This window comes from Geotrypetes seraphini, chromosome 3 (genome assembly GCF_902459505.1).
Source record: "Geotrypetes seraphini chromosome 3, aGeoSer1.1, whole genome shotgun sequence".
Taxonomy (NCBI): Eukaryota; Metazoa; Chordata; class Amphibia; order Gymnophiona; family Dermophiidae; genus Geotrypetes; species Geotrypetes seraphini.
Window position 1 is genome coordinate 4,584,504 of NC_047086.1, and position 14,052 is coordinate 4,598,555.

At 44.0% G+C, this 14,052-nt stretch overlaps 1 protein-coding gene across 4 annotated transcripts in view; it reads left to right on the plus strand.

The window, feature by feature from the left end:
- REV3L (REV3 like, DNA directed polymerase zeta catalytic subunit) overlaps positions 1-14,052 on the plus strand; it is a 696,072-nt gene that overhangs the window by 660,406 nt on the left and 21,614 nt on the right. For 3 of the 4 annotated variants that reach the window (XM_033939819.1, XM_033939820.1, XM_033939821.1), the window contains one exon: positions 6,891-7,137. In XM_033939819.1, coding sequence (XP_033795710.1) covers positions 6,891-7,137 — 247 coding nt within the window. Of the gene's footprint in view, positions 1-6,890; positions 7,138-14,052 lie in introns of those variants that run through there. The other variant, XM_033939822.1, reaches the window with a different exon arrangement.

A 14,052-nucleotide genomic window follows, 5' to 3' on the forward strand; every position in this document is an offset into this window, starting at 1 on the left:
CTGGGGAAACCCACTATTTACCCTTCTCCATTGAGAATATTGACCATTTAAACCCACTCTCTATTTTCTGTCTCTCAATCAGTTCTTAATCCATAAAAGGACATTACCTCCTATCCCATGACTTTCTAATTTCCTCAGAAGTCTTTCATGAGATATTTTGTCAAATGCCTTTTGGAAAATCCAAATACACAATATTAACTGGTTCACATAGTAACATAGTAGATGACGGCAGATAAAGACCCGAATGGTCCATCCAGTCTGACCAACCTTACTCACTCTTTAAATTACTAATTGAATTTAAATTTTCCTTCTTCTTAGCTATTTCTGGGCCAGAACCCAAAGCCTCATCCTCAATTGAATGGCCACTATGCTTAGGTTCCTTGTCACACTGTCTCTTTGCCTTTAGATCTTCAGACACTATCACCCCAAGGTCCATTTCCCAATCCATGCATATCAGCCTCTCACCTCTGCACTTCTTTGCATTGAATTTTAGTTGCCAGATATTAGACCATTCCTCTAACTTCTTCAGATCCTTTTTCATGTTATCCACTCCCTCCTCAGTATGTACTCTTACAAATCTTGGTATCATTACATTACATTACATTAGTGACTTTTATTCCGCCATTACCTTGCGTTTCAAGGCGGATTACATAAGAGGTTATCTGGACATTTCCAGAAGAGCTACAGAGTTGAACGGGTTACTTCAGGAGACTGAAGTGCTTCCTGCGGTGTTAGTTTGTTTTGATGGATTTCTTGAATAGCAGGGTTTTTATTTCTTTTCTGAAAGTTTTGTAGTCTGGTGTCATGGTCAGTAAATTGGATAGTTAACGGTCTAGTTTTGCTGCCTGCTTGGCCAGTAGGCCATAATAAATTTTTTTGCGTTTGACGCCTCTGATTGTGGGGTGCATGAATGGTGTCTGCCTGCACTGCCTTCTTGGTATGCAAATCTCTCTCATGCCATGTTCACTGTGGATATCCTGAAAACCTGGCCTGCCAGTAGAACTCGAGGACCGGACTTGGGCAGCCCTGCTGTAACCCATTAGATTCAAGGAAGTTCACTATCCTTTCTTTCAGCAACACTTCCATTATTTTTCCAACCGAAGTGAGGCTTGTAGTTTCCTGCTTCATCCCTGTGACCACTTTTATGAATAGGGACCACATCCGCTCTCCTTCAATCCCCAGGAATTACTCCCGTCTCCAGAGATTTGTTGAACAAGTTTTTAATAGGACCCGCCAGAACCTCTCTGAGCTCCCTTAGTATCCTGGGATGGATCCCGTCTGGTCCCCCATCGCTTTGTCCATCTTCAGTTTTTTAAGTTGTTCATAAACACTTTCCTCTGTGAGCGGTGCAGAATCTACTCCATTTTCTCGCATTACTTTGCCAGACAATCTCGGTCCTTCTCCAGGATTTTCTTCTGTGAACACAGAACAGAAGTATTTGTTTAGCACGTTTGCTTTTTCCTCATCACTCTCCACATATCGCTTCCCAGCAACTTTTAGTTTAGCAATTCCATTTTTCATATGCTTCCTTTCACTAATATATCTGAAAAAAATTTTATCTCCCTTTTTTACATTTTTAGCCATTTGTTCTTCCACCTGCGCTTTTGCCAGATGTATCTCTCTCTTGGCTTCTTTCAGTTTCACTTGGTAGTCCTTTCTGCACTCCTCTTCTTGTTTTTTTTTTTATATTTCACGAACACTCACTCTTTTGCCTTTATTTTCTCCACCACTAGTTTGGAGAACCATATCGGTTTCCTTTTTTTCTTGTTTTTATTTATTTTCTTCACATAAAGTTCCGTAGCCATTTTTATTGCTCCTTTCAGCTTAGATCACTGTTTTTCCACTTCTCTTATGTCCTCCCATCCTAATAGCTCTTTCTTCAGGTACTCTCCCATTTTATTAAAGTCCGTGCGTTTGAAATCTAGGACTTTAAGTATTGTGCGGCCACTCTCCGCTTTAGCCGTTATATCAAACAAACCATTTGATGATCACTACTTCCCAGGTGAGCACCCACTCGAACATTAGAGATACTCTCTCCATTTGTGAGGACCAGATCCAATATTGTTTTTTCCCTCGTGGGTTCCATTACCATTTGTCTGAGCAGAGCCTCTTGAAAGACATCCACAAACTCCCTACTTCTTTCCGATTTTGCAGACGGAACATTCCAGTACACATCCGGCAGGTTGAAATCTCCCAACAGCAGCACCTCCTCTTTCCTTCCAAAATTTTGGATATCCACAATCAGATCCTTATCAATTTGCTGCGATTGAGTCGAAGGTCTTTGACTACACCCACGTAGATAGAAGTTCCATCTTCTCTTTTCAGAATGATCCATATCGCTTCTTCCTCTCCTCAGGTCATAAGAACATAAGAATTGCCATTGTTGGGTCTCACCAGTGGTCCATCGTGCCCAGCAGTCCGCTCACGCAGCGACCCTACCTGCATATGTTAGGTCGCCCTACCTGCGTATGTTCTGGTTCAGCAGGAACTTGTCTAACTTTTGTCTTGAATCCCTGGAGGGTGTTCTCCCCTATGACAGATTCCGGAAGAGCGTTCCAGTTTTCTATCACTCTCTGAGTAAAGAAGAACTTCCTTACGTTCGTACGGAATCTATCCCCTTTCAATTTTAGAGAGTGCCCTCTCGTTCTCCCTACCTTGGAGAGGGTGAACAACCTGTAATAGGGGTACTGTAATAGGGATACTGTACCTAATCTGCTCCAGATGCTGGGGCAATGATGAAAAACCTCTTCACCCAATTCCTACCCACCTCTCCTGGCACAGACCAGCTAAGCTGACCAAATCAACAGGTTCCCACCAACTTTTACAAAACTGTCTAGGCCCACTTCAAATTCCGGTGGTAAACACCACCCGTAAACCCTTCAAACCATACAGAAATAAGACCAAAAACAGAAACCTACAAAAGCTAATATGTACTGAAACTCCCACCCCAACCAACTATGAAAACTTTAAAGGATTCTATCTAAATACCCATTCCGTGAGAAATAAAGTACATATAATAAACGATTGGATAGTGCAAACAAATCCGGACTTCCTGTTTCTGACAGAAACATGGATGGTCTCTGACACCGACATTATCATGAAAGAAATTCTACCACAAGGATACAAAATACTTCTACTATCAAGAAGCTGGAAAAAAGGGGGGGGTCTAGCGATTATCTTAAAAGAATCTTTTGATTACAACAAGATAGATTTGAAAACCTAGAAATACTAACTTGCAAGATCACCAATGCCCAACTAGAAGAGTCATTTATTGCGACATTATTTTATATCCCTCCCAAACAATGGACAAACGCCAGAGAAGAATTTTTCGAATTCTTTACTGTAAACACCCTAAAAGGATCGTACAACCTACTACTGGGCGACATAAACATACACCTAGAGAAAGTGGGAAAACCAGAAGTGACTGAAATTGACGCCTTCTTAATGTCGCTTGATTTCCTAATGCCAGACACAGAGATAACACATGAGAAGGGGCATCAACTAGACATAGTTACCTTTTCTCAAAAGGAAACCCCTGACCCAAAGATTCAATACTATACAGGGAAAAATGCATTTGGTCAAACCATTATATTGGCAAGTTCGACCTACGCTGGCAAAAGAAGTCACCCCAATCTAAATACAGAAGCGAAAACACAAAAACAATAACCAGTCGTGGTATTATAAACTCAGCTGAATTCTGGACCCATTACGAACTACGACCCATAACCGAGGAAATACAGGATTTCCCAAAAAGATGGGGAAAGTTCAGTAAGGAACTATTAGACCAATTGGCACCATACCAAACATACAAAAAGAAAGAGAGAGCATTAAATGAGTGGTTTGATTCAGAACTATTAGCTTGCAAACAGAAACTAAGAAAATTGGAGAGAATCTGGAATGTCTAGATCAATTATAAAGATGTTGAAGAGCACGGGTCCAAGCAAAGAGCCCTGCGGCACCCCACTGGTAACACTCTTCCAGTCCGAATATTGTCCATTTACCCCCACTCTCTGTTTCCTATGATCCAGTCAGTTTTTAATCCACATGAGTATTTCACTCTCGATTCCATGGCTCGCAATTTTCCGAAGTAGTCGTTCATGCGGAACCTTGTCAAACGCCTTCTGAAAATCCAGATATACAATGTCGACCTGGTCGCCCTTGTCTGTCTGTTTACTCCCTCAAAGAAGTGCAGCAAGTTCGTCAAACACGATCTGCCTTTGCTAAAACCGTGCTGACTGGTCCTCATCAGCCTGTGTCCATCAAGGTGATCAATGATGCGGTCCTTTATCAGCGACTCTACCATCTTTCCCGGTACCGAGGTCAGACTCACCGGTCCCTTGCATTTCAGTCGCTTGGATATCGTTCTTTATATAGAGAGCTACTCTCTACCTTTTTGACCATCTCTGTCCTTCCTAAAAAGATTATATTCCAATATGTTTGCATCTCATCCATGGGATTCACTGAACCATGTCTCTGTGATAGCGACAATATCCAGATCTGCCTCTAACATCAGGGCTTGCAGATCATGAACTTTGTTGCTTAGACTGCAAGAATTTTTCAGCGGTAATCTCCTTTTTTGTATAGTTTTTTGTTTCGTTTCCCTTTCCGTTACAATGCTAAGAAGTGAGTTGCTGATATTTTTTACGTTGCAATCTTTACTACCATCACATCTTGTCTTTTGCCGGGGGTGGTCTATATAATTGTCCTTTATACAAAACAGAACAGAAGTATTTGTTTAGCATGTTTGTCTTTTCCTTATCGCTCTCCGCGTATTGGTTCTTAGCATTTTTTTAATCTTGCAATTCCATTTTTAATCTTCCTCCTTTCACTAATATATCTGAAGATGAAAAATGGAATTGCAAGATTAAACAAATACATCTGTTAATAATAATAATATAACAGTTTATATTCCGCAGGACCGTGAAGTTCTATGCGGTTTACAATAATTAAAAGATGGTACAGATTGAGTGGATTTAACAATGTTCTGCCGGTTAACATTGATTGAAAGATGCTACAAATTGAGTGGATTTAACAAAGTTAAAAACTAGTGATTAACAGCTCTAAGGATCAGTTATTGTGGAATGAGATTGTGCAGGTTAGTTGCCTAAGTACTTTAGGAACAGATATGTTTTTAGGCGTTTCCTAAATTCCCCATAAGTAGTAGACGTAAGCAATTGTTCTAGATCTTTACCCCATAATGTGGAAAAATGTGCTGAGAGTTGAGTCGGTTCAGCGGATGGCCACCAGGATGGTCTCGGGGCTCAAGGATCTTCCGTATGAAGTAAGGCTGAATAAGTTGCAGCTGTACTCACTTGAAGAACGAAGAGAGAGAGGGGACATGATTGAGACATTTAAATATATCACGGGTCGTATCGAGGTGGAAGAGGATATCTTTCGTCTTATGGGACCTTCGTCCACCAGAGGGCATCCGCTGAAAATCAGGGGAGAGAAATTTCATGGTGACTCCAGAAAGTATTTCTTCACTGAGAGGGTGGTCGATCATTGGAATGAACTCCCACGGCAGGTGATTGAGGCCAACAGCGTGGCAGATTTCAAAAATAAATGGGATATTCATGTGGGATTTCTAATGAGGTAAGGGCATGAGGTTGGTGAGCAAACTCATGGGGGAAGGGTCACTGGAGTGGGCAGACTTGATGGGCTTTGGCCCTTTTCTGCCATCATTTTTCTATGTTTCTATCATGCTGCCTGATGGGAGAGGAGATGTTGATGATGTCTTTTAAATTTACATCCTATGTGTTTATGGAAGAAAATCCTAGAGAAGGACCGAGATTGTCTGGCAAAGATACACATGAGAATGGAGTAGATACCGCACTGTTCACGGCAGAAAGTGTTTATGAACAACTTGAAAAATTTAAAGTGGACAAAGTGATGCAACTGGATGGGATCCATCCCAGGATATTGAAGGAGCTCAGAGAGGTTCTGGCAGATCCTAGCAGAATTTTCTATGTTTCTATGTTTCTAATTTGTTTGGTGTCTAGAATCCAACTTTACACTCTTAGGACCATTTTTGTTTTGTTCCAGTCTGCTCTTTCACAACTAGTTTGAACATAGTTTAAGGTTGACTTCAAGGCCTTGACACTTTGGGCTCCTTTTACGAAGGTGCTCTAAGCGTTTTAGCGCATGCACTGGATTAGCGTGTGTTAACCAAAAATCTACTGCCTGCTCAAAAGGAGACTGTAGCGGCTAGCGTGCGTAGCAATTTAGCGCATGCTATTCTATGCGTTAAGGCCCTAGCACGCCTTTGTAAAAGGAGCCCTTTGAGTCCCTATTGTCCTAGCATTGTTGTTTTTGGTGAGCCTGGTAACTAGGGATTCCTTGTCCTTGGAGAAGGTGAGGATATTCACCTGCATCAGCTGTTCTCTGAGGATAGCAGGCCAAGTGTTCTCACATACCTTCCCCCCAGGAGTTGTATTCCTTGAGCTATATTATTCTACTAAGGAGCCTGTGTTTATGCATCGGTCATGAAGGCACCTGTGCATGTGCAGTGAGACACTTATAGAATTTTCTACTTGTGATATAGACTAGTCAGTGTCTTCACCTGCCCTGGGCTCCATCGGATGATGTCACCTAGATGTGAGAATACTTAGCTGACTGTCCTTGAAGAACATCAGCTACAGGTGAGCAACTTGGCTTTCCCTTGGTTATGTCATGCACCAGTGTGGACAGCTGTGGTTTTTCAATAGAAACACATTGAAAAATGCTGGCCCACAGAAATGCCTTATCTTAATGTGGCTAGAAGTGCATACATTGTGGAACACTGTCCTGCATGCTTTTCTGCGTATCATGGAAATTGTTTTCTCCATTCTTTAGCTGCTGTTATAGTCTCTCTTATAAGTTTGATTAAAAATTCTCTCTTTTCTTGTTCCCAGGAAAATGGTTTCCTATGATATCCGCTCTGAGCCACGTGTTGGAGAACGTGTCCCATATGTCATTGTGTATGGGACACCAGGGGTTCCTCTCATCCAGCTCGTGAGAAGACCTATTGAAGTGCTGCAAGACTCCAGCCTTAGACTTAATGCCACCTACTATATCACCAAGCAGATCCTGCCACCCTTGAACCGCATCTTTTCACTTATCGGCGTTGATGTGTTCAGCTGGTATGATGAACTGCCAAGGGTAAGTCTTTGAAAACACAGACCAAAGCAGAGTATAAATTAATAAACATAAATAGTTGAGGAGGTCCATGGCCAGAACAGCATACCCTGAGTGCTTTCCTTCCTACTTCTGAAGGCATAGCATGGGGCAGGCATGTGGGATCTCTTAGGGAGAGGAGACAGTGAATGGGTCATTTGGCCTTTATCCCAGGACAAGCAGGCAGCCTATTCTCACATATGGGTGATGTCATCCACGGAGCCCGGATGCGGAGAGCCTCGCAAGCAGACTTGCTTGTAAAAACGTAGAAGTTTCGAGTCAGCCGCACCGCGCATGCACGAGTGCCTTCCCGCCCAGTGCAGGGCGAGTCTCCTCAGTTCTCAGTTTTCCGCAGAGCCGAGAAGTCCGTCTTTGACACTCTGTGTTAAACTTTGTTCGCTTTGTGCCTTCTCTCACCACGGTTTGTGTTCTTTTTAGTCGTGAATCGCTGTGTTACTTTCTTTTATTTCAGTTTAAAAAAAAGACTTTAATTTTTCTTTGTTCAACTGGAGGGGCAGGCCACCAGCCGCAGCCTGCAGGATTCGACTTCTCAGCGGCTATTTTTCCTCCTATGTCTCGGCCAGCAACGGGCTTCAAGAAGTGCCAGCATGCGATTTCACTCACGAACCCACACTGTTGGTGCCTCGGGCCTGACCATAATCCTAAGTCGTGCGAGCGCTGTGCTACTCTTCAACCTTGAGCCCTTAAATGTCGTTGAATTATAGTGGAGAAACTGTTCGGGATGGACTCTTCAGTCACACCTTCGACCTCGAGCGCAGCCTCGGTCCCATCTTCCAACGAGGGTCCTCCTGCTTCCACGACTCCGACCTTGAGCATCATCAGACCTTCCTCGTTTGGGACATCTCTGTCCTCGAGTAAACCTGCTATCTCTTCTCCTGAGCTTCCCTCAGGTAAGATACCTAAGCAGAAGGTTCCGGCGGTGGTCCTCAAGCTTTCCAAGACTTCTAAGTCGAAGCACATCTCCACTGCCACTTTGGAGCCTATAGCTGCAGCAAATGGTCCGGTTTCAGACGCGGATCCATTTTTGCTGGCTTCCCTCCAGACCATGTTAGAGCAGCAGTTTGTCCAGTTACTGACCAAATTTGACGTGGATCCATCTTTGCCGGCTTCCCTCCAGACCATGTTAGAGCAGCAGTTTGTCCAGTTACTGACCAAATTTGGGCCGACGCTGTCTTCTCTAATCCATCCTGGGCAATCAGCAGTCTTCCTCGAGGTCGAGCCTCTGCCTATGCCTCGAGCAGAACCTTTACACTCTATGCAAGGAGCAGAGTCTTTGCAAGTGTCTGGTCATAGAAACATAGAAAGATGACAGCAGAAAAGGGCTATAGCCCATCAAGTCTGCCCACTCTACTGACCCACCCCAATAAGTCTAGATGGTCTGGCATCTATGCACTCTGCAAGGAGTAGATTCTTTGCGAGTGCCTCGACAGGAATCCTCATACTCCATACAAGGAGCAGAGTCTTTGGGAGTGCTTCGAGATTCCTCCATCAAACCTGAGTTTCGATCTACTGCTTCTAGCCCTATCCATTCACCTGTAGCATTGCCTACTTCCATCTCTAGGGCGAAGTCTCGTCGATCCTCGAGACCTGCTTCCACACACCACTCTCGTCGTCAATTGAGGCCTTCATTGAGACATCCATCCAGGCATAGGTCTCCTTCCAAAGAGCAACCTTCTTCGTCTAGGCCTCATTCCAGACCTTCCAACTCTTCCAAACCACCAACTCCTCGATCAAGGTCTCCGCTCCCAGACCTCGAAGACTCAGCTGCTTCCATTGCCTTGTCCAAGTCTCCATATTCTTTTGATGGTCGTTTCTCCAGAGAGGCTTTGCCTCCGACCCAGACGGCCTCGAGGTCCTCGAGTCCCTCTCGGGGCAAGGCCTTGGCGGATCAGCTGTCTTTCTCTGCTTTTCTTGCCCAGATGGTTGATGACCTAGAACTTCAACTAGATGCTGGTTCTAAGTACTGTAAGGAGTATCTCGAGGTCATGCATCTCCCTCAACCTCCTGAAGAGTTACTTAAGCTTCCTCTTCACAAGCTTTTGTCTCAGACTTTCACACGCTGCCTGGAGACTCCTTATACCATTCCAGCTGTTTCAGGCAAATTGGACTCCAGATATAGAATCTACATTGTAAAGGATTTGAGAATTCGCAGTTGTCTCACCAATCCCTTCTTGTGGAGTCCTCCTTAAAGAGAGCCCATCCTTCCAGAGTCTATGCTACTGTTCCTCCTGGAAGGGAGAGGAAAACTATGGACAACTTTGGACGTCGTCTTTATCACAATGCTATGATGTCCTCCAAAGTCCTTAATTATAATTTTAACTTTGTTACTTATCTCAAGTTCCTCATTGATCTCCTTCCCAAATTTCTCAATTTCCTGGATACACAGAAGCACTTCGAATTCCAAGAAGTTATTGCTACTCTGTCACAACTCAGATTGCATCTTCTTCAGTCCTCTTATGATGCCTTTGAATTGTCAGCCAAAGCCACTGCTTTCTCTGTAGCAATGCGCTGCTTGGCCTGGCTTCACATCATTGACATGGACCCTAATCTTCAGGACTGCCTGGCTAACATCCTTGTGCAGGCAATGACCTCTTTGATGAATCCATAGAGGCAGCCACCAAGAAATTGAATATGTAAAATCTTTTGCTTCCATTGTCAGACCAAAGCCTAAACCAGCTCCTGTGAAACCTTCACACCCTCCTCCAATTTTCCAGAGGCGTTATACTCCGAGGGCGGCTTCTTACAATTGAGTGCCTCCCAAGAAGCAACAGAAACCTCAGCCTTCTGCTGCACCTAAGGATGCACAGCCTTTTAAGACTGTTTAAAACAGAGCATTGTTCTGTCTCTGTCCTCTCTTCCCCCCATAGGAGGTCATCTCCATCATTTTTATCACAGATTGGAGACCATTACATCTGACCTCTGGGTATTGTCAGTTATCAGGGAAGGATACTCTCTTCATTTCACTCAGGTTCCAACAGAGCTTACTCCAAGAGAGTATCCTTCCAGTCCATCCCAGACCGCCCTTCTTCTTCAGGAAGCTCAAGCTCTGCTTCGTCTCCGTGCCATCGAACTAGTTCCTTTGGAACAGCAGAACAGGGGGTTTTACTCCCATTACTTCCTAGTTCCTAAGAAGACGAGCGATCTGCGACCCATTCTGGATCTCAGGGTTCTCAACAAATTTTTAGTCAAAGAAAAATTTTGCATGTTGTCCCTGGCGTCCCTTTATCCACTTCTAGATCAGAATGACTGGTTATTCTCTCTGGATCTCAAGGAGGCTTATATTCATATTCCCATTCATCCGGCCTCCCGTCAATATCTCAGATTTTGGGTGGAAAATCTGCATTACCAATACAGTGTACTACCCTTTGGCCTGGCTTCATCTCCCAGAGTGTTCACCAAGTGCCTGGTGGTGGTGGTAGCAGCAGTTCTAAGGAACCATGGTCTCCATAGTAACATAGTAACATATTAGATGACTGCAGATAAAGACCCGAATGGTCCATCCAGTCTGCCCAACCTGATTCAATTTAAAATTTTTTTTTTTTTTTCTTAGCTATTTCTGGGCAAGAATCCAAAGCTTTACCCGGTACTGTGCTTAGGTTCCAACTGCCAAAATCTCTGTTAAGACTTACTCCAGCCCATCTACACCCTCCCAGCCATTGAAGCCCTCCCCAGCCCATCCTCCACCAAACGGCCATACACAGACCATGCAAATCTGCCCAGTACTGGCCTAGTTCAATATTTAATATTATTTTCTGATTCTAAATCTTCTGTGTTCATCCCACGCTTCTTTGAACTCAGTCACAGTTTTACTCTCCATCACCTCTCTCGGAAGCGCATTCCAGGCATCCACTACCCTCTCCGTAAAGTAGAATTTCCTAACATTGCCCCTGAATCTACCACCCCTCAACCTCAAATTATGTCCTCTGGTTTTACCATTTCCTTTCTCTGGAAAAGATTTTGTTCTACGTTAATACCCTTCGAGTATTTGAACGTCTGAATCATATCTTCCCTGTCTCTCCTTTCCTCTAGGCCAGGGTATACATATTCAGGGCTTCCAGTCTCTCCTCATACGTCTTCTGGCGCAAGCCTCCTATCATTTTCGTCGCCCTCCTCTGGACTGCCTCAAGTCTTCTTACGTCTTTCGCCAGATACGGTCTCCAAAACTGAACACAATACTCCAAGTGGGGCCTTACCAATGACCTGTACAGGGGCATCAACACCTTCTACTGACTACGCCTCTCTTTATACAGCCCAGCATCCTTCTGGCAGCAGCCATTGCCTTGTCACACTGTTTTTTCGCCTTTAGATCTTCGGACATTATAACCCCAAGGTCCCTCTCCCCGTCCGTGCATATCAGCTTCTCTCCTCCCAGCATATACGGTTCCTTCCTATTATTAATCCTCAAATGCATTACTCTGCATTTCTTTGCATTGAATTTTAGTTGCCAGGCATTAGACCATTCCTCTAACTTTTGCAGATCCTATTTCATATTTTCCACTTCCTCTTCGGTGACTACTCTGTTACAAATCATGGTATTATCTGCAAAAAGGCACACTTTTCCTTCTATCCCTTCAGCAATGTCACTCACAAACATATTGAAGAGGATTGGCCCCAGCACCGAACCCTGAGGGACTCCACTAATCATCTTTCCTTCCTTCGAGCGACTTCCATTAACCACCACCCTCTGGCGTCTGTCCGACAGCCAGTTTCTGACCCAGTTCACCACTTTGGGTCCTAATTTCAGCCCTTCAAGTTTGTTCAACAGCCTCCTATGAGGAACTGTATCGAAGGCGTTGCTGAAATCCATGTAAATTACATCTAGCATATGTCCTCGATCCAGCTCTCTGGTCACCCAATCAAAAAATTCAATCAGGTTCGTTTGGCACGATTTACCTTTTGTAAAGCCATGTTGCCTCGGATCCTGTAACCCATTAGATTCAAGGAAGTACACTATCCTTTCTTTCAGCAACACTTCCATTATTTTTCCAACAACTGAAGTGAGGCTCACCAGCCTGTAGTTTCCTGCTTCATCCCTGTGACCACTTTTATGAATAGGGACCACATCCGCTCTCCTCCAATCCCCAGGAATCACTCCCGTCTCCAGAGATTTGTTGAACAAGTTTTAATAGGACTCGCCAGAACCTCTCTGAGCTCCCTTAGTATCCTGGGATGGATCCCGTCTGGTCCCATCGCTTTGTCCACCTTCAATTTTTCAAATTGCTCATAAACACCCTCCTCCGTGAACGGTGCAGAGTCTAATCTAATCTAAACCTTAAGTTTATATACCGCATCATCTCCATAAGAATGGAGCTCGACACGGTTTACAAGAACTTAAAATAGTGGGTAGAGAATACGAAAAAGGATTACATGAACTTATGTGTAGAAGGGGGGAGAGAAAGGGGGGAAGGATAGAGATACAATTTGCTGAAAAGCCAGGTTTTCTTTTGTTTGCGGATTAACTGAAGGGAGCTCAGGTTCCGCAGCGGGGTGGTGAGGTCGTTCCAAAGACCTGTGATTTTGAAGAGAAGGGATTTTCCCAGTTTGCCTGAATAGTGGATGCCGCGTGGAGAGGGGAAGGCTAGATTAAGCCTTTGGGCAGTTCTGGAGGAGTCGGGACTGGAGGAGTTGAAAGACAGTGGGATAAGAGGAGGCAGGATTCCGTGAATGATCTTGAAAGCCAGGCAGGAACATTTGAAATGGATTCTGGAGATTATTGGGAGCCAATGAAGTTTGGCAAGGAGTGGGGAGGCATGGTCAGACTTGCGTTTTGAGAAGATCAGTTTGGCTGCAGTATTCTGGATTAGCTGGAGTCTTAGAATACTTTTTTTTGATAGATTTAAGTAGATGGCGTTGCAGTAATCTAGTTTGGAGAGGATGATGGATTGGACAAGGATGGCAAAGTGTTGTTGGCTGAAGTAGGATCTAGCTTTCCTCTGCATGTGAAGGCTGAAAAAGCATGATTTTGCCAAGGAGTTGAGGTGGTCATTGAGGGAGAGAGAGGAATCGATAGTGATACCAAGGACCTTGCATGAGAACTCGAGCTGTAGTGTATCGCCTGTGGGTAGTGTGAAAAGTGTGGGCAGGTGTTCGAATTTTGGGCCGAGCCAGAGTAGTTTTGTTTTAGATTCATTTAGTTTAATCTGTACCGAATCTCGGTCCTTCTCCAGGATTTTCTTCTGTGAACACAGAACATAAGTATTTGTTTAGCACATTTGCTTTCTCCTCATCACTCTCCACATATTGGTTCCCAGCATCTTTTAGCCTAGCAATTCCATTTTTTATCTTCCTCCTTTCACTAATATATCTGAAAAAATTTTTTATCTCCCTTTTTTAGCCATTTGTTCTTCCGCCTGTGCCTTTGCCAAACGTATCTCTCGCTTGGCTTCTTTCAGTTTCACCCTGTAGTCTTTTCTGCTCTCCTCTTCTTGGGTTTTTTTATATTTCATGAACGCCAACACTTTCGCCTTTATTTTCTCAGCCACTAGGTTGGAGAACCATATCGGCTTCCTTTTTCTCTTGTTTTTATTGATTTTCTTCACATAAAGGTCCGTAGCCATTTTTATCGCTCCTTTCAGCTTAGACCACTGTCTTTCCACTTCTCTTATGTCCTCCCAACCTAACAGCTCTTTCTTCAGGTACTTTCCCTTTGCATTAAAGTCCGTACGTTTGAAATCTAGGAGTTTAAGTATCGTGCGGCCACTCTCCACTTTAGCCGTTATATCAAACCAAACCGTTTGATGATCGCTACTACCCAGGTGAGCACCCACTCGAACATTAGAGATACTCTCTCCATTTGTGAGGACCAGATCCAATATCGCTTTTTCCCTTGTGGGTTCCAGGTGTTTTCCTACCTAGACAGCTGGCTCATCAAAGATTCAA